This window comes from Mustela nigripes, chromosome 5, assembly GCF_022355385.1.
Source record: "Mustela nigripes isolate SB6536 chromosome 5, MUSNIG.SB6536, whole genome shotgun sequence".
Lineage (NCBI taxonomy): Eukaryota > Metazoa > Chordata > Mammalia > Carnivora > Mustelidae > Mustela > Mustela nigripes.
The window spans coordinates 45,598,401-45,620,161 of NC_081561.1; the positions used below are offsets into that span (position 1 = coordinate 45,598,401).

General features: G+C 39.0%; 1 protein-coding gene across 2 annotated transcripts in view; it reads left to right on the plus strand.

Moving 5' to 3' along the window:
- KHDRBS2 (KH RNA binding domain containing, signal transduction associated 2) overlaps positions 1-21,761 on the plus strand; it is a 573,828-nt gene that overhangs the window by 285,858 nt on the left and 266,209 nt on the right. For both annotated transcript variants that reach the window (XM_059399029.1, XM_059399028.1), the window contains exon 4: positions 19,673-19,819. In XM_059399029.1, the coding sequence (XP_059255012.1) occupies positions 19,673-19,819 (147 nt within the window). The remainder of the gene's footprint in view (positions 1-19,672; positions 19,820-21,761) is intronic.

Sequence of the window (21,761 nt, forward strand, 5' to 3'; positions counted from 1 at the left end):
ATTCTTATGAACGTTCAGAGTGGGAACTTGTGACTTACCTGGTAATTTTCCTTCAGCATGCTGAGAAGTTTCTGGTTTCCGGAAAGCCATTGCCTTTCCACTAGCTTGTTCCTCCAGTAACAGGCTGTGAGGTAAACAGCAAAATATCCCACAGCTCAGAATCCAGCCTCAGGCTTGCCTTCTTGTTGTGATACGGGATAAGATAGGATTATCAGTGTGGGTTTAACAGTTATCATTGAGCCAAATGTTTGAGTCAGTTGATTCCCTTAGATTTTGTCGGGTTTATTCAAAGTATTCAAAGAATCCTTTGTTTCCTTAAAAGTCAAAATGCAGATAATGTTAACCCATTGTGAGGTTTAAATAGATCTTAGGTGAGTGAATCGCTAGTATACTTCCAGCACATTGTGGATAGTCAAGGTATGTTCTCCTCTGCCCCCCGCCCTCAGCAGAGTCTAAGTAGCAATGTTAGCACCAGGACAGCAAGACAATTGAATATATACCCTCACTTCAGAAAATGATGCATGTGGTTTTTTGTGGTTGGAAGACTGGAGGACAATTATAGCCCTCCCATCCTTGACCTGTGTTCTCCAGATGTATCTACCATTGCTGAGTGCCACCACCAGGGACACATGGGCTATTGGAGTAGCAATGGCAGGAGGAGGGCCATGCTAATGATGAAGTCTTAGAATATAAGTGAGGTTCAGTGGGGTGAGGTCCAGAGCTGATGACCAAGAAAGAATTCTTGAGACATCTTTGGTGTAAAAAGGTGGTTTATTAAAGCACGGGGACAGGACCCATGGGCAGAAAGAGCTGCTGCCCTGGGGCTGTGAGGAGTGGTCCATTATATGCTTGCAAGTTGGGAGGGGGTTAGGGATGGTGTAAGTCTCTAAGGAATTTGGGAAGGAAGATTTCCAGGACCTTGAGCTGCTAGCTATTGTTGGAAAAAGGTTATTCATTAATGGTAATAAAACCTTATGTGGGACCCTTTAGATATGTATCAGTGGGCCATATACTTGGGAATGTTTGTCACCCTGGATCTTGGAGGGTTTAGAGATAAAGGTTCTGTAGGAATTGTTAAAGTAGACTTACAGGATCCTGGTTGGGGTTAGGGGTTGGTCAGGGTAGGATTGCCCTTTGCCTTTAGCAAAGCCTCCAGGTGGAGGTAGTTGAGTCCCTAGAGGAATGTCACCCCACCCTTCTCAAGGGCTTGTTAGTGGGTAAGGAAATTCAATAATTTTTCTTCTGCCTCTGTTTCCCATATCACTAAGAAGAGACTTGATTGAAACTTCACAAAGTCTCTTAATATTTTTCTGTTTATTTTCAGTGTTACAGGACAAACCCTCATTCTTTGAACTACTATGATTCCACTTTTCCCGTCTGTTTATGCAGCATGCAAAGATGTTTGCTGGCATAGGGTGAAAAAAGACTGAATCTAAACCTCCTTTAAACATAGGTAGGTGGTGATAAAAGATTTTCAGATAATGACATGAAAATAACCCTCCTAAGTATTAGTAAGAGAAGAGTTCCTCTCCTGGAAAAGCTCTTTTCTGGGTGAAATGAGACAAGAGATGCACCAGCAAATAAAAAGTGGTATGAGGAGCCCACTCCAGATCCCTAGCTCTTCCTTTTATACATTTTCTCCCCAAAAAATTATTTCACAAATTAAAAAAGAAAAAATTGCAGTAGGGCTTTGCACAATTTTGAATTGGCTTTGGTATTGAAGCGGATAGAGACTCATGGCTCCAGCCCCTTTCCATCTATGGCTCCCCTTTGCTCCAGCTGAGGCCAAGGAAAGACCAAATAGCCATCCCATTTGATAAGGAGTCCTTGCTCCTGCTGAGATGAAGAAGGGGACCAGTTGCCCAGTCCTGTTTGAATAAGAAAAGAAAGAGAAACAGCCCCCTAGGTGATTTAGCACTCTCCTGACCTACCTTCACATAGATGATACTTCCAAGTGAAAGGGCCATTTGGCCTTGAGAGACTGGGAAAGCATCTGGTCCTTGAGAGACCTCGGTAACACCCTGTTAGCGTCCCCCATTGCCTGTAACCATAAAAACTCACTCCTAACCCTGTCCGGTGCTCAGTCTTTGGGAACGATCCCACTGAGCCCGCTGGCATTGATAAAGCTGTGTTCTCCCATCTCTCCGGGTGCTATTTGGATTTCCTTGGTCACCTCAGATTTTCCACAACAGTATCACATGTCCGAGTTCAGATTCTTGGTAAACAATCATGCTTGAAAGTTAGTTACAGAAGGGTGCGAGGACGCCCTTCCTCCCGTGTGCTCTAACCCTTACATGTTTTGAGTGTCTCTGGCTCTGGATTTGTATTTTCCAGCACTGATAGAACATTCCATCAGTCTGTAAAACAAAGCAGAGATGAACTCTTCAGAAAAAAATGTTTATAAAATTAGCATTCACTCACTACCACTTTCCTCTGAGACATTATCAAATTTTATTTTTCTAAGACAGAGTGAGGGACAGAACGGGAAAATGATCATGTGATAAGATAATTGCAATATCCAGAAGATCAAGTTCCTGTCCCCCATTCCCCCTGGGAAGTAGTTGTTATCTGTGCAACAGAAAGTATAAGTGTTCATTTGATTAAAACAATTAATACAAAAGTATATAGAGATTACATATCTTATTAACATTTAGATAGGATTTAAGAAGCATCACTTAAGTATATGTTGCTCTCATCTACCCATGCCCCTCCTATCTCTCTCTCTCTGTCTCTCTCTCTGTCTCTCTCACACACACACAGATGCATACAGAAAAACATACTCCATGTTTAAAAGATCCACGGATCAAAATATTCTGATGGGGGTTTCAGTCAATATTATAATATAATACCAAATATTTACAATATAATATTATTGAGATGTTACTGTTGAGAATCTGTGGAGCATTGAATCGTCTCTGCATTGCTGGTTGTGTGGAGTCTGACCTGAACCTTGCAAGAAAAACACAGGTCCACAGGGCTTTGAAAGAGGATGATGATTTCAGAGAAAGGTGAGGAGGGTTTTTTAGTGATTGGAAAATAATGTCTGCAAAAAGGATGCCCGAAGATGAAACATGAGCTAAGCCAGTGCCGGATTAGAAAGGTCTGCAGTGCCTTGTTGCAATTGTTGAATTTTAGGTAACTAGGGTATCAGCAGAAGGTTGTAAGCAGGAACTAATATGATCTGGAAACCCTTTCTTCAGAAAGCTAAAAGTGGCAACAATAAATATTCTTCTGTTGTGGCATTTATTGACCTTGAATCTATGCTGTAAATTTGGATGCCCTTTCACACTGATACCAGGTATATTCTAGTCAGTGGTTAGCCACTTTATGGGTCCTAATGGTGTTTGCTTCTCAGTCTGGTCGCTTGATGAACAGCATAATGCATTTGTTCAAAGAAAAGCCTTCCATAGCATATCTTCAAAGGCCAAATTGATCCATCTGCTGCCATTGCATTACCAGTGGACAGCGTCTGCACAACTCCACGGGAACTTCTTCCACAACTTTTATGGCCTTTTTGTTGTCATTCTTGTTTTCTCTTCTCTGGCTATAGTCACTCCAGCATCCTAGGTCAAAACTGTTTTGGTATCTCTTTGTCGTATTCTCTACAGACACATCTGGTTGCACAAGATGTCTTCCCCAAAACTGATATTCCATCTCTAAATTTTCTTTCAGAATCAAGCAGTTGGCCTGTTGCTCCCTGCCATCTGGGCTCTACCCTAGTATTTGGTTCTCTATTACTGGTTGGTGGTGACGACTTGTCCTTTCAGGATCATGAGGCTTGGAAACAACTCTGGCAATATCTTGCTGGGTAAAGATGGCTTTACTGAGGTCACCTTGTCTAACTCACTAGTTGTCTTCACTTCTTCATTGGTTCATGGGCTTCTTTTCAGCGCACCTTTCCTCCTGGGTCCCATTCTAAATTCAAATGATGCCAGTCTTGGGCTTCAGTAAGCCTTTTTATCTTTAAGAATGCCTCTTCTTGAAATGGAAAACAGAATATAGGTACACTGAGAGTCAGCATACTAAATAACGTGATTTATGAAATATTCTCCATCTTTACCCACGTTCGTGCCAAACAACTTTTGTTTCACTTATTGCTCTTTTTAAAAAATATATTTTATTTATTTGAGAAAGAAAGAAAGAACAAGAGAGAGCAGAAAACATAAACAGGGAGGTGGGGGAGGGAAGGGCAGAAGCAGACTCCTCACTGAGCAGGGTCCTGAACCCAGGACGCCAGGATCATGACCTGAGCCAAAGACAGACACTTAACCATCTAGGCGCCCCTTGCTTATTGCTTTAATTGGAATATACTCAGAATTTTTATTTATATATTTGTTTTTTTTTTAAAAAAAGATTTTATTTATGTATTTGACAGAAAGAGAGAGAGAGAGATCACAAATAGGCAGAGAGGCAGGCAGAGAGAGAGGGGGAAGCAGGATCCCCACTGAGCAGAGAGCCCAACACAGGGCTGGATCCTACTACCCTGAGACCATGACCTGAGTTGAAGGCAGAGGCTTAACCCACTGAGCCACCCAGGCGCCCCATATTCGGAACTTATTAAGTCCAATTCTAGACTAATGAGTCCTCTTGAAAATAAGCCTTGCCTTTTTGCATTAATGATAATCTTTCAGTGGACTTAATTCCAGGTAGTCTAAACATTGTATTTCTTGGAAAAGCATAAGAAGTGCTATAATTTATACCAAAATATTTAAAATAATAATCATCACCTTTTAAATCATGAGCATCCATGGCCCTGGGAACTTTGCAGTCATATCTTTTCTCAGTGTTGAAGAAGGGTTATTGAATACTCTCATTTCTGGAGTAGTAAATAAAATTATATATATGAAACACTTAACATAGGGCAAGGTTACCATATAACCTTGAGTTATGGATAAACATGTCCTTATTTCTAAAATCAAAATTTTAAAAATGAGAAGTCTACTGCCAATCATATTTTTCCCCTTTGTAAAACTAGTTCTAAAGGCTTTAAGAGTTTTTGTTTGTTTGCTTACTTTTGTTTTCATTAAAGTTCAGGGGTTTTACTTCAATGTACTCCTTAGATGTAGGTCTTTTTCTTTTCAATCCAGGATAGAATTAGGTAAGCCTTCATCATCTTTAAACTATGAAAATTTACTTCTATTATGTATTTGTTTGTTTTTGCCCTTCCTTGTGCTCTGTTTGTGGAATTCCTGCTAATTAACAGAGTAGTGTTGGGTCCAAGGTCAAAGGAATGAGACTGATACAAAGCGAAGGTCAAGCAAAGCTTTATTTCCCGCCAAGCACTGAGAATCAAACTGACCAGCCAGGGCCATTCCTTGCGAAGAGGCAACCTCTCTCTGCCTTACAGACTAGCTTTTAAGGGCAAAGGCCATATGGTTGGGCCTGGCCATGCACAGGTGGCCAATGAGATTGTAACACAGAGAAAGCTGCACAGTCATGCTAGGTCCCACACGGATGGCCAATTGAATTACAAATTACCCTATAGTAGGTATTTGAACTAGCCTATTACCTTGGTCAGAATTGGCGCCCAAAAGGCACCCAAAGGGTGGGGCCCATACTCCTTGGTAACTAGGGAGACAGTATAGGCCCCCACTGATTGAATACCTCCACCTGGCCTGACCCACCCTTGTATTTGGGCTTTGGTACCTGGGACTGGGTTCCAGGCCTTGTTTTTAAGGAAGTCCCCTGGGGGGGGGGGAGGGGTTGGGGGCAGGGTCAGTTTAAGTTTTACTGCATAAACAACAAAATCACTGTTTAACCGGATGGCATCACTCTGGCTAAATAGGCCCTTACAGTAGCTTTCCTGGATCTGTCCTTCATTTCTGTTTTTCCTTCATGATCTTTATCTATTCATGTACTTTTTTGGCATTTAATTTGGCATTTAATAAATCCTGAGTTCAATCACCCTCTCTCTCCTTCATGGAATGTGCTGAATTGTTATTTGGGTCTGAGTTCCCTTAGAAAAGATAGTGTGTCAAGATTAGTTACCTGATATTTATTTGGAAAGAGATGTCTCTGGGAATCCTCACAAGGGAGCGAGGAAGTAAAATAAGAAAACGGAAGAAACCTCTATAACGTGCATTCTCAAACAAGTTCAGCCTGTGAGCTTATTTCATTGAGGTACTCTGAGAAAAGAGAACCTACAGATTACCTTGTCTAAGGATAAAGCAAGCTTGATTCTTTAGAAGCCAACTCTCCTAGTCACTAGTTGAGAGCTGCTCCTAGAGGGGGTTGATTCCCTGCCATTTCTTTCCTGCTAAATACATAAGTGGGGCTATCCCTCCCGTCCAGAGCAAGCCCTCTGGCAAAAATGATGAAGTTCTAGAACCTAGGTGAGGTTCCGTGGGCTGAGGTCCGGAGCCGATGACCAAGAAAGAATTCTTGAGACATCTTTGGTGCAAAATGGTGGTTTATTAAAGCACGGGGACAGGACCTGTGGGCAGGAAGAGCTGATGCTGCCTGGGGCTGTGAGGGATGGCAGGTGTAGTACCCTGCGGTTGGGGGAAGGTGAGGGAAAGGAAGGTTTCAAAGGAGTTTTCATATGCTAAAGAGGGCCTACAAGGTGCCGGGATTCGGAGGTCTTCAGGCTGGATCACTGTCTTTTAGCAAGCAAGATTCCTGTCTTGTAGGATTGTGATCTCTGCAAGTTAACTATTTGTTTCTCCTTTAGGGCAGTCAGGGGTCAGGGGTGCCTGAGGAATGTTACACATATTACCGAGGGGAGTGGGTGGAGAGGGGGTGCAAGGTGCCAGCTTTTGCTTTGTCCTCAGCCAGCCTCCTGCTCCCTCATCAAAAAGGTGAATAAATCCTGGATGCAGGAAGGTAAGAGGAGGATATGGGCAGAGTAGCCACAGCATGGGTTACTATTTCAGTGGGTGATGGGGAAATATAATTAAAGCAAAATCTTTTCCCAGCCCAGAAATCCTTTCCACATAGCAGTAAAGAAAGTACTTTCATTACTGAATAAGCATTAAGGCACAATGCAGTGGACATCACAGGCAATCCACTGAGAGACGGCAAAGACAGAAAGAAATCTCACTCTTCCATGTATCCCAGGAGACAGAAACCATTACATACTGTTCTCAACATAAACAATAACTCCTCCTCAAGTAAGAAGTCTTGAAAGGACCCTTTGTCATAGAGTTCATCCTAACTTTATGTGGTTCATGGGGTGATTAGTGTTAGCCAGTCGGCTTCATCCCAGGGAAAAAAAAAACTTACTCCATCTTCATGATGGGAGGTGATTTTGCCCCTTGGAGCAAGGCAGCCCTGGAAGTTAGGCTTCTCAGTCCCACAGAAACTGGGAGACCATGGTGTTATCTATCCTGATGCTTACATTTCAAAGAAATGACTCCAAGTCCTTGAGAAATCAACTTCTAGGTAATAAAGTTAACAATAGGCCTATCTGGTCTTCAAAAGGATTTATGTCCATTTCAAAGAGAAGAGGATTTACAATCACAAGTTTTCTAAAGTAAGTGCTGTGAGAAAAAGGAGGGAAGGAACTCTCTTATTTTCAACAGGGAGAAGTCAGCCTCTTAAAAGCCTTTTTTAAAAAAATTTTTTTAAAGATTTTATTTATTTATTTGACAGAGAGAGATCACAAGTAGGCTGAGAGACAGGCAGAGATGTGGGGGCGGGTGTGGGTAGGAGAGCAGAGACCCTGATGCTGGGCCCAGTCCTAGTGATGAGGGAACAGAAGGCTGGCTGAGGACAAAGCAAAAGCTGACACCCTGCAACCTTCCCCCACCCCCACTCCTGGGTGGGACATATGTGACATTCTTTGGGAATTTCCCAACTATGTTAATGTTAATAGCTTGCTAAAAAGGGAAAAAAAAATGACCTTGACAATGGCAAAACCTCTGGTATCCAGATTCTTGTCCTCTTTAGCATATGAAAGTTCTATTGAAACTCTCAGAGAGAGAGAGAGAGAGAGAGAGAGAGAGAGGAGGAAACAGGCTCCCTTTTCCTTACCTCCCCAACCCCATCTTATAAAACCTTACACCCCTCACAAGACAGGGGCAGCAGCTCTTTCTGCCCACGGGTCCAGTCCCAGTTCTTTAGTAAACCACCGTTTGCACCAAAGATGTCTCAAGAATTCTTTCTTGGTCATTGGCTCCGGACTCTACCCCACCAAACCTACTTACATTCTAAAACTTCATCACTAGGACCCTGAGACCATGACCCAAGCCAAAGATAAAGGCTCAACCCACAGAGCCACCCAGGAAGCCCCAAAATCCTTTTATTTTTAATTTGCATTTGTTCTTACATTAGAAGTCATATCTTTTAAAACCATAAATTTTCTTTTTTTTTAAAGATTATTTATTTATTTATTTGACAGACAGAGATCACAAGTAGGCAGAGAGGTAAGCAGAGAGAGAGGACAAAGCAGGCTCCCCATTGAGCAGAGAGCCCCATGTGGAGCTCAATCCCAGGACCCTGGGATCATGACCTGAGATGAGCCAAAGGCAGAGGCTTTAACCCACTGAGCCACCCAGGCTCCCCTAAGCAAGTAACTTTTAAATAAAATGAGGGGATACAAGTCTTTCATATGTTAATTCAAGATGAAGACCTTGACCATTTGGTCAAGACCAATGACTTTCTTTTTCTTGAATAGTGAAGAGCCCTTTTATTGTATCTAGACACTCCATTCACTGTTTCAAACAACACACCTTCTAGTTTGAGAAGTTAGACCATTCTTGATTAATGTAGAATGTATGATTTGATGGTCTTGAATTGAGGTTTATACCCTCTAGTACCACTCAGCTACCAAACTCAACCATAAGGAATATTCTGGCACTATCCACTAATATGGTTTTAAAATCCTGACCTACTTTAGAAAATACCATCTTTGATTCCACTATGTCTGGTACTTCACCCTTCATGAAACTAGAATGGGTGTGGTGAGAAAAGATTCCCCATAGCTGAGAGCTATAACCTGGAAGAGCTCTTGCCACTTTGAATTCGAGGGGGCAGGAATTTGCAAGTGACAAACTGACAAAAACCTGAGGTGCTCTTCAGGATCAAGCCATTGCTTCTCTACCATGTATTTATGTGCATCCATTTGTATAAAAACACTTTGTGTGGATAAATTTTTGGACCACTAATTTGTACTGTCATAAAAGAATTTCCACATATGTGTATTTAAAAATGCTTTTAAATTGACAATTCAGACAAATCTTATTCAAGCCAAGGTATAAATAATAAATGTGTGTTTATTTGAACTTCTTGATGGAGAAAGCTGTGCAGACAATAGACTTATTTATTTCTAAAGAAGATTTATGTTAAAAGAAAATTCCCTGGGGCATTAAGAAGAAAAAGCCTGCAAAAAGCACTCTAGTAAATTATAACTCTGAGGATAAAATATGACAAAAATAATTGCTAAAGCAAAAACCACAGCATAAAACTTGCATGTACTCTATATCATATGTTTTCAACTTTTTTTTTTTTTTAAATTCCTGTCACTGAAAGAACTATTCCTGGGAGAATAATTGGGATTTTCCAATATGTTAACTCTCTCAATTTATATAGAATTTTGAATATTGTTTTGAATTCTGTATATTTAGCATAATGATATTTAGTGATAGTCATATTAGATTAGTGCTTATTATTTTATTACTATCTTCATTTTATAAGGAGGAATTCAAAATCTGGAATAGTAAGGTCACTTGCCCACGTTTTATGCCATTAATTGGAAGAGCTGGGATAAGCTCTTCCAATTAGGAAGAGCTCTTCCAAAATGAAGACCTGACATGAGCAGAACCTGGTCTGTTACCTATCATGATATATGGTCTTTCAATGGTATATGATCCATGTGACATACTGTAGACAATAAATTTGTGAGTCATTTGAAAGTTAAAATTCAAGGAAATACATGGGGTGATGTTAATTTTTCCTTATCTTTCTACGACATGTGAGCTCTCTGGTTTAGAGTAATTTTCAAATATACATTCTCTTAAAGTTATACATTTAAATTAACTTAATAGGTAAACCAGCATTCAACCGATGTACTCTTACATCGAATCAACAGTTAATTTGAAACTTTTATAATTATATTTTTTCAAGTGAATTTAATGTTCATTAAAAACACCCATTAACATAAGAGTGCACTTTAGAGTTAGGCCTGCTAAATTCAAATCTCTTATTCACTGAATAATTGCAACCAAGTTACTTAGCTTCTCTGAGAAAAAAACCTTTAACTTTTTCTGAGGGTTTATAATGTGCCAGACACTGTACTTGGGATTTACGTCCATTATCTCATTTCATCTTTACATGAGAGACTTAGAGTTTCCTTATTTTGTAGATGAAGAAACCCAATCTCAAAAGAATATAGTACCTTTCTATAATAAGTATCAGGGCTATTAATTCAAATTGAGGTATTTCTAACTCCAAAATCTTTTTTTTTTTTTTTCACTTTTCATTACCCTCAGCTTCTTCCAATACCCCCCTAAGGGTTCTATAAAATTAAATGACATAATGTGTGTAAAATACACAGTAGCAGCCTCATTGTAGGTGCTTAAAGAGTAACATGAATAGTTTCTATTTTTAATTTTTAATTTTCCAAGTAATATATCCTAGTAGATACTCTGCTTGGAAAGTGGCATATTCTACTACCAAAGTCCTCAGTAGCTGTGAAGGAGAGTCATATGGTGAGTCATGAAATGTTGAAGATGTGAGAAAGCTTAAGTATCATCATATCTAACATTGTCTATTATTTTTTGTTTAGTGAACTTGTGGAACAATATCCTCTTACCCCAAACTGTTATATATAAACAGGTTTAAGTTGAGTTGATATGGTTGAGTGGGATGGAAAAAAATCCTCGTTTTGTATCCATGTGGTCCATGAGACACACCTTTCTGGAACCCTCAGGGCTCCACAAAGCACCATTTGAAAATTCCCTCTCTGTAACTTTCTCTTTTCTTGCATATGAAGAAGGCCACAACAGCAAAATATCTGATAAAATTTGCAGTTAGTAGAGGAGCTACGGCAAGAAGAGATATTACACTTGGTGCTTTCTATGTCCTGCTCCAATGCACTTTCCTGGACTCGGAGCTACATAAAAGTGTCTGCAGAAAAGCAGTCGTTTGGGGGCAGCTGGTTGGTTCTGTTGGTGAACCATCTGACTCTTGATTTCCGGCTCAGGTCATGATCTCAGGGTTGTGAGATCAAGCCCCGACCTGGGCTTGTGAGTGAAGCATGGATGCTGCTTAAGATTCTCTCTTTCTCTCCTTCTAAAAAGAAAGAAAGAAAGCGGTGGTTGGTATTTGTAGGATTTTTGAAATATTTGTTCCTATACATAGAAAGCAATACAAAAAATTATTTCAGTCTCTAAGATTATAACAGTTGTCGATAAGGTATTACTATAAATTTTGCATCACTGGGAACTTTCTGGATGCTAAAGTTTGCTGAGATTGATTTCTGGGAGCAAAGAGTAAGCACTGTACTTATATAGAAATTGATTCTCCTGAAATCGGAATGATCTAGTAAGAACTGATCCATCTGCCAATTCCTGAGGCACCTGGCTGGCTCAGTCAGAAGAGCATGTGACTCTTGATCTCGAGGTTGTGAGTTCGAGCCTCGTGTTGGGTATAGAGATTACCAGCTGCCAATGCCATTATGCAATAAGGTATCAAGCCAAGGAAGGTCTAGAGAGGAGGGGCTATGGTAAAAAATTTGCTTATTCTAACTTGTTTAGGAGTAACACCACAATACTCTCTTGAGTTACAACCTTCTGTTGTTTTACTCACTTACACAGACTATATGCTTGTAATAACAGAACAAATACTTGATGTGGTGTAAACTGCAATTGCATAATTATTTGCTTACAAAATAAAATATCATTGAATATACATAGTTAAGACCTATACATTGTTATTCATTTAATCAGAGACATACTAAATATAATAATAATTTGGACATATTTTTCCTAAGCTCAAAATAAAGTCATACTAGTAAATATAGATCACTCCATTCCAAGGTTTCGGGACAATAAATGGTTGAGCATTTAAAGAAAACCTTAGCCTGAGGGGTACTTGGGTGGCTCAGTTGTTAAGTGCCTGCGTTCTGTTCAGTCTTCTTCCCAAGGTCCTGGGATTGAGCCCTGCATTGGGCTCCCTGCTCTCTGGGAGACCTGTTTCTCCTTCTCCCACACCCCTGGCTTCTGTTCCCTCTCTCACTGTCTCTCTCTCCCTCTCTCTCTGTCAAATAAATAAAGAAAGAAAAAATTAAAAAAAGAAAAAAGAAAAAGAAAAAGAAAAGAAAACTTAGCATGAGCAATAGAGTAAAGATTTCTTTTTGATAAAAGAAAACTGCAGCATGATTTTTACCCCTAAGTAATTAATTCAACAAGAATTTATTGAATATCTTCCTCATATTCTATCAGATACACTTATATATGAAGCATAATTTGGGAGATAAGAAAATGATGAAACAGATGTGTGTAAAGATAAATTATGAAATAGAATAATGATGCTGTAATCTAGGAACAAAATATTGTGCAAAAATCACAACTAATTAATGTAATTACAGAAGCAATTTTGAAACAGTAAAATCTCCCTTAACCTATATGTTTTTGGTTTGAAAGTTTTTTGATAATTTTTAAAAAGTTGAAAGGGGAATTATAAAAATATAATAAAATACAATAACAATAACAAATACAATAGGTATAAACAAGTTTGGGAACTAATGCCACTGACTCATGGTTTATAAAGTTTAGGCAGTAGGATCTTAACAATCAGATTATCATGGACATTTGGTTAACTATTTTATGGGGGAATAAATATTTGGCAATTGTGGTGAGTTGGTTAAGTGGTTCAGAGTAAAGACTACTTCTGTAATTAAATATTTAAGAGAAGAAAATATAACATATATATGATATCACATATATACATCTAGGTGAATACATAGGTGTTTAAAAAAATGATGGCTTGGGAGCGCCTGGGTGGCTCAGTTGGTTGGATGACCGCCTTCGGCTCAGGTCATGATCCTGGAGTCCCGGGATCTAGTCCCACTTCGGGCTCCCAGCTCCATGGGGAGTCTGCTTCTCCCTCTGACCTTCTCCTCGCTCATGTTCTCTCTCACTGTCTCTCTCTCAAATAAATAAATAAAATTTTTAAAAACAACAACAAAAAAATGATGGCTGGGACATCAACAGAGTTACTCAGGTGTCCTCTCTGCTGGTAATGTGTGCTTTTTCCGGAGACACTGGAGAGACAAAATAACCCAAAATCTGGAGTAACACAAAGGAGGAATACATGATTTACATCATATTGAGAGCAATTTATAACATTTTTTTTTTTTTAGAAAATTGCCCAAAGCAAGTGAACACTCTTCTTAACAAAATGGAAACATTTTCTTTAACTAGAGTCCCACTTTAAAGAGCATTCTATTTGCATGTGTGTGTGAGAGATAAAAAGAGAGGTGGACAGAGACAGAGACAGATTCCAAAGGGTCATCCCAAGTAGCAAATGATGATCACCACTGTGACTTTTAACTGGTATGCCCTTTATTTCACTGAGCTCCAGTAAGTTGGACTTGCAAGCTTGGGAATTAGCCCTCAATAACTAAATTACTCTCTCTAATAGAGGTGAAAATAATTTGAAATTTCCTAGGAAATTCCAAGTGGGAGGAAAGAGTAATACAAACATTAGACACAGGAAAGAAAAAAAAAATAGAATTGTGTAATGAAGCAGGGAAGAACTTGTGACAAGAGAATGAGAATTTTTTGAGTTGCTGTAATGAGGTTATCAATGTGACCTCTTTGCTTTGTGCCCCTCTGATATTTTAAATGAAGTCTCTGTCACCCATAAATGATTCTTAACTGTGGATATTCTAAGGTACTTTAAGACATTTTGAGTTTTACATTACAACTAAAAGTTGGCAAATCCAGGGAGCATAAGGCTGGACTCAGGCTCACAACATAAGGGAACATCTAATCCTGTGTCCTCTTTGGGGGAGTTTGCCTTGAGACATCTGAACTAAGATGAAATACCCAGTTGTAAGCTGACTGAAGTCTTTACTCCAGAATGGAATGTGGGTTCAGAGGGTCCCAAAGACCCTGCCCCTCTGTTGGACAAACTGTGCAGGAAAATAGAGAATGACCCTTCATGAGGTACATTTGTTTGAGGAATACAGCATGAGTATCCATGAGAAATTGTGCAAACTAATCTGAGCTCCACCTTAAATACTTTGGATAAATGCCTTGTTTGGAATGATGGTCCAAACAGAGGGTTAGGCATAAACAATGTGACGTGAGATCACTAGCATTTTTAGGTAAAGTCCTTCATAAAATAGGAGATGAGTAGTGAGAACCTTGAAAATAATAGAAAATAGCACTGATAAGCATACAGCTTCCTAGGAATCAGAACCTTTTAGGAGGGGAGAAGAAATTCGTATCATATGGGCTAAGTACACAAGCACCTGTTATCTGCTGTAGGATACCCTGGACAGCTCAGGGCTACATGGGACTGAATACCAGGAAATTGCTGAGAGACCACTAGCTATGATATTCCATAAACTACGCAGATACATCTATGGGGAAATCTGGACTTAGAAAATGTTTATTTACATTTATCATACCTATATCAGTACATACCAGTGTGATTAACCACTAGACCTGGTGTGAGATTACCTGAGTTCTAACCCAACTCCATGATTTATAGTCTCTGTAATCCTGGACAATTTTCTCTCTGTGTACCAGTCCCCTCATCAGTAGAATGAAGGAAGTAACATTATGTAGAATAAAGTATAGTTGTACATACAAAATTAGATAGCCTATGGAAAGTACTTTGCATACCCATGACCTAAGGAGCAATATTAAAATTATGATTTCAATTTCATTGCTATTACTGTAAAAAGATACTTGAAGAAGATACACTGAAAATGCTAATAGTGTGTCTTAAATTGTGTGGTTGTTGATATTTTTTAAGATATTTGTAGTTTGGGGGATTTTTTTCAAGTTTTCTTCAATGAACATGCTATTTTGAATTAAGAGGAAACTTTTCTAATTGTCAAATTATTTCCAAATCAGAAGCATTCTTTAGTGGAAGCGAAAATACAAGTGATAATTCCTAAGAGAAAGTTTTCTTTAAAATCCTTTTAATGATTTAACACACGAATGCAATTCAAATTAGACTCTCTTTCCTGTGATGCTATTCTCTGTAAAACAACCAGTAAAAAACTGATATGTTTTACTTATATTTTACCTTAGGGTACAACATGGGTGTAGAATGTTTGGGGATATGTAAAACTAGATTCAATATTTGTAATGACTTTGTTTTGAATTTCTCATGTTTAGCAGCTAATAATTGCGCTTGAAATAATTAGCTCGTGATTCCTTTGTAATAGCTGAACACCATAAATCGTGTTCTGAAGGTCAGCGGCTTAAGTAAATATCCTCAGTGGAATAAATGTACCTTTTTCATGGAAGATTAAATAATATCAACCGAATGTGCAGTCTTTTAAGCAGAATTCTAAATGACGTCATGCTGATTCACCTTCTAATATGTGCATCTTACATTCTTTTGATTTAGTCCCTGTGCCCTTTTCTGTGCTTTCATTAGATGGAGAACCAGTCTTCTGTACTGGTAACTTCGGACCAGTTCACGTCAATTTATACCCAAGATTTTTCGCTACCATTTCTAATTCCTTTTTTTTTTTTTAAGATTTTATTTATTTATTTGACAGCGATCACAAGTAGGCAGAGAGGCAGGCAGGTGGGGCAGTGCGAGAAGCAGGCTTCCCACTGAGCAGAGAGCCCATGCTTCGGGGTTCCATCCCAGGACCCTGAGATCATGACCTGAGCCGAAGACAGAGACTTAACTCACTGAACCACGTTGGTGCCCCTACCATTTCTAATTTCTTAATCTTTTTCTTTACTTTTCTTGCTATCTAGTGCAACCTGCCACAATACTATGATCTTTGTTACAAAACACACAAAAAGATAATTGGGCAGAAACATAAAAACACTACTTACTGCCTCATTCATAATCAACTTATCAAATAATGAATTTACTGCAAAGATAAACTTTTTTTTTCCCTCAAAATACAGTTGGAACTCTTGTTTAAGAAATACCTCATGAGATTTTATTAAATTACCTTAAATGTACTTACTGGTTTCTGGACATTGGTGCGATTTGGAATGGCTGTGGTGTCTGCCCAGAGACAGACTTGGAGGTTCATGTTACAAATCCACTGGGGGTATAGTCTTGGCTTTTTTTTGTTTGTTTGTTTGTTTGTTTTTTCTTTTTAAAGATTTTTTTTATTTATTTGAAAGACAAAGATCACAAGCTGGCAGAGAGAGAGGAGGAAACAGGCTCCCCGCTAAGCAGAGAGCCCAATGTGGGGCTTGATCCCAGGACCCTGGGACCATGACCTGAGCCGAAAGCAGAGGCTTTAACCCACTGAGCCACCCAGGCGCCCTTGTCGTCTTGTTTTTGAAAATAAAATCTGGACGTTCTGGCAGACAATGGCTAGCTATTCACAAAATTAGATTTAATGAATAGGTATGATTTTAACTAGCCCTAAATGAAGACTGGGTGCAAAGATGGCTTGTTGTCATCCAGTCTCCATTCTCACTTGTTTCTGTCATAAATGAAACCCTCACACTGAGTCTCATGGCTGCTCAGTCTGAAACCACATTTATAGCTTCCATTGCATCGGGCCACCATGTGACTACACTTTTACCAAAGAGATGAAGAGCAGAGATGATGTATGAAACCTCTGGCATGTGTCCCTGACATAAGCTTTTTGCTGCTACATTTTCTTTCCATGGCCCCTGGAGCAGAATTTAGAAGTGATGGTAGACAGCCTCCTTCGTCAACAAACATGAGAATGATGTCCTCGGGGCCGCTAGAGTTAAGAGAGGGGGAACCAGGATCCCTGGATAAGACCGCAGACAAGAACCACCTGCTCTTCCAGTTACTCACCGCTTATACGTCTACTTCAGAAAGAAAACTCTTCTTCGCATTTGAGATACATTTATTTTGGTCTCTCTTGAAACAGCGCAGCAATATTTTAAAATACTACTTGAGAATGTAAGAAATAATACTTATTACTGTAAGAAATATGTGTAGCATTTTTAGATTATAAAATGTCCTTCACTTTTCTCAAAATCCACAAAATCCTGGGGCCTCACTATTATTATCGAAGTTTGACAGGAAGAAGCAAAGGCCTGGGAACGTTTGCTCTGTCAAAAGTTACGCCAATATGTGAGTTCCAATATAACACACCTTTGAAGATACGCAATTTAGTTTTGAGAATAACCAGTAGTAGCTCACGATTGCTTCTGCTGTGTTAACTTTTCTCCTTTGAAATCTTTATCACTGCTAACACCTACTTTACTGGGTCCTGGCTGAAATCCTGACCCACATGTGACCTCCAGGAAGTTTTTTAATAGCCAAAGACCTCAGTTTCCTCATCTGCTTATATAAAAGATGATGGGGGAGGGGAGAGGCAAATATTTTTTTAAATAGCAAGCTGCATTTTATTCATGAACATCAGCCTAGTGGCCCGACTGGAGAGTATCTAGTCAGGCTCATTATATTTGAGAACCTTTAAAATGAGTATTATTATTCATATTTGAATGCCATACCTCACGGCATGCAGACACTATAAAATCTGGCTAGCAAGAAGCCCTTGATAACCAGCGGGAAATCAGTTCAGGAAGTATGGAGAAGGAGGCAGTGTGAAGACTCCTGATTTAACCACCTGAACACTTAGGTGCAAGTGAAGCCGACCCCAGAGAAAAGGACCAGCTTGCCTTGCAGCAGAACCCCAAGAGGAAAGAAATGTTTACTACACTCTGTAAGTGCATAGTCATTGAGGCAAGTGCTTCTTCTTCCTAAACTGAGAAATGGGCGTTAAGAAAACCCTTTTAAGTAAAAATCCCTACGTAGAGATGGAAAGTAGGCTTAGGGATGAAGAGTGGACTACCAGGCTAAAAGGTGTTGCTGTTGGAGACTTTTGATTAGATGGGGGATGGACAGAAAAGCAAGCACACCTTCCCATCTCTTTCATGGATCCTTCATGTATTGAAATGATGGACATTTCTTCAGCTAAGCACACTAATATGGTTCATATAGTTAAGTTGTAAGAGATCAATAGCAAATTTGCTTTCTTTTATCTAGTTAAGGTCTACTCATGTTACTTTTCTAGTCAGTCCCCACATAAAACTAAAAATTATTTTGTCATTCAGGTTTTTTTAAAAGATTTTTTATTTATTTATATGACAGAGAGAGAGATCACAAGTAGGCAGAGAGGCAGGCAGAGAGAGAGAGGAGAAAGCAGGCTCCCCGCTGAGCAGAGAGCCTGATGCGGGGCTCGATCCCAGGACCCTGAGATCATGACCTGAGCCAAAGGCAGTGGCTTAACCCACTGAGCCACCCAGGCGCCCTTTGTCCATTCAGTTTTTATCCTTTGAAATTTAGTGGAACAACTACAAGTTTACTGGGGAGGGGAGTCAGGAAGAGTAAAACATAACATAAAACATTATGTTACTATTTTAAATGAATTTTGCTTCCATGAATATCCTAGACAAATGCAAATCTGGTTGCAAAATGAACTGGGTTTGAATCCCAACTTTGCTGAAGCAACTTGAGGTTTTTGAAACTCAGTTTCCTAGTCTCAGTTGTGAATAATGTGCAAGGTTATTGTGAGATTAAGAGATGTTAGGCATCAACTTCCTGGCACTCATTAGCAAAGTGTATAGATCAGGTACTGATTGGCTCTGCTTCTGTGTTGAATTAATCAGGCCACAGTAGTCGCTTGGGTACAGTACTACAAAAAATCTGATCTAACAGTACCATGTTGTTGGTTAAGCTGAGGAGATATAGCTCATGCAGAATGAATGCCAACATAATGCTTAGCTGCCATCCCTTTAATGGACTTCTGTTGACTAAAATGAGGCAGCAAATGACAGAGAAAATGCAGGTACAAAGGCAGATGACAGCCTGGGCCAGTGGGCACATAGGCTGGGAGATACGCCCTGGTTTTGCATACATTAATGGAGAACAGGTAACCTTTACACTGTTTCTCAAAAAATAGCTAGAAAGTGCTTGTTTTCTTTTCTTTTTTTTTTTTTTTTAAGATTTTGTTTATTTGAGAGAGATCTAGAGAGAGAAAGCATGCACAAGCTGGGGGAAAGGGACAGAGAAAGAGCGTGAGAGAAGCAGACTCCCCACCGATCAGGAAGCCCAGTGGGGAACTCGATCCCAGGACCCTGGGATCATGACCTGAGCCGAAGGCAGATGCTTAACAGACTGAACCACCCAGGTGTCCCGAAAGTTCTTGTTTTCTTAAAGAAGAGTGATAATCTTTCTTTTATTATCTGCAAAATATTACTCATCAGACACAAAGACAATCCTTTTCTTCCTCAATATAGTAGTGTATACTCAAACTTTAAGGCATTTCTGTAACTTCTTTTCAGGGGTTTAGCATTTTCATTTAGCTGATTAAAATCCATTGTAGATGATAATTATGCCAGCTTTTTAGAAAAATCATTCAAACACAAAAATGATTTTAAAATCTTTAAATGGCTTGTACCAGATTTTTATTTCTCAAAGGGTTTCTACTTATGGAAAATTTGCTTAGATTATGCCCTTTTGTCACAATCTCAGTAAATGTTAAGTCAATGCAAAATGGGTGGATTTGTATTTCTAAAAATAACCTCTTTCACAGGAAGAAGAATTAAGGAAGAGTGGGGAAGCCAAATATGCCCACTTGAGTGATGAACTTCATGTATTAATTGAAGTGTTTGCTCCACCTGGGGAAGCTTATTCACGAATGAGTCACGCATTGGAAGAGATTAAAAAATTCCTGGTTCCCGTAAGTGTCTTTCATTTTTCACAAAGATGTTTCTCATAACTATTTTTTTAAGTGCACCTTTGATCGTCACTGACTTTTTAGATAGAGAGTCATGTGGCAAACTAGTTATTTGTGGAGTTGATAAGAAGGTAAAATAAAATAGGTTACATCAAACCATTAGCACAGGACCTGGCATGTTGCCACATACCCAAGGTTTGACCGTGTCCTCCATACATCACTAGTTCACAGTCAGGAAGAAAACGACACATAAACACATTGACACATAAACACAAATATGTAATTGAAGTAGTGTGCTTTTCTCTTGTGTCTGAATCACTTGGTAGTTGACATGTATTCTTGGTAATTATTCATTAATAAAGAAAGCATTTGCAGGTACAATGGGAGGGGGAAAGAGATTAGATATGTAATATTTGCAACAAGACAATAACGTTACTTGAAAATATCAAATGTACTGTTATGTGACATTATGCCAGGTGCAGGCTCATTATAAAACATAATGTAAAATAATCAATATTAATAGAGCCAGACAATTGTTGACATCAAACAAAAATTGGAAAAATAAACTCTTAGCACTCTATGAGAGCAACAGAGATCGTTCATTTAGTAATGCAGCAAATTCAGGGCCGCATATTGGGTAGAATTCTCTACTGATTTTCTAAGAAATAGAGGAAGGTTAAATGAATGAAGCTTTTATAACAGTTGACAATTTAGCATTCTAGGAAGAGGTCATTCAAACAGAATTGGCGCTGGGGCTTAGAGCTGGGAATAAGATAATTGGAAGAGAATGCTGAGTCTGGTTTTCTGGAGTGCCTGGGCAGAGGAGCAAGAGAGTAGCTAAGATTAATCTGTTCAATGAAGAAACACTGTAGATTTCTAAAGTAAGCAATAAACTCAGAGGAAATGGTAGGTAAGATTCATTGATTGGCAATGATTTTGAGAATGGGAAAAGGAAAAACAAAACAAAACAAAACAAAACAGAATTTCAGAACATAAAAGCATCAAAATCTAGCCACATAATGTATTGATGTGCCCAGCTTTAAAATTTCTGTCAAGACAAGGTTATGGAGCAGTCCCATACCACACTGATTATTTCCTAACTTTATATGCACACGGAATTTCTGCACAATTTATTTTTTGGTGCTTATCAGAACACCTTCCTAAATAGATCCAATATTTCATAAGCGTGAGGATGTTATATTCTCTCTTTCTTTTGCCTCCAAACTAAATGCCTCGTGCTGTTGGGTAAGCAGTTTTACTATACTTAGATCAGGCCTCTAGTGATATAGGTGGTGTAGAAAAAGACTAGGACTACCTACATTACTAATTCATTTCATGCCTGTAGACAAATAAGTTCTCAGGGCTTCAGCTTCTTTAAAAAGAAGATAATTATAACTGATTGACCTCTGTCACAGTTATTGTGAATATTAAATAGCATAATGTATATGAAAGGACATAGAAAATTATCAAGCAATACTTAAATGGATGCTTTTAATCTATTTTATTGTTATAGTAGATAGAATCTTGGAATGACTTCTTGAGGTTAAATATGTATACTATATGTACACTATATAATTGCTACATATATATTGGATCTAAGTTGTGGGCTAGGTTAATCCCGTTTTATTATAAATGCCAGTGATACATCTCCCCTATTTCTAGACCTTGTGATATGTGTAATTATTTCATGTGTAACTTCTCCACGGAACTATAGACCCCATGAGGACAGAGCTGGCAGTGCCTCTTGTATTCCCATCATTTAGCATCGTGCATGGCGCAATAATTATTTGTTTGGGAGTCTGACTGATGGAATGGTAGATTAATAGGCACCAAGAGTGATGCAGAGATATAACACAGCTACTTGGGTCAAGTTGAAAGCATAGTATCCCAAAATTAAGATGCTTTATATATACCCATCTGGCTGAGAAAGGAAAATCTCACATTG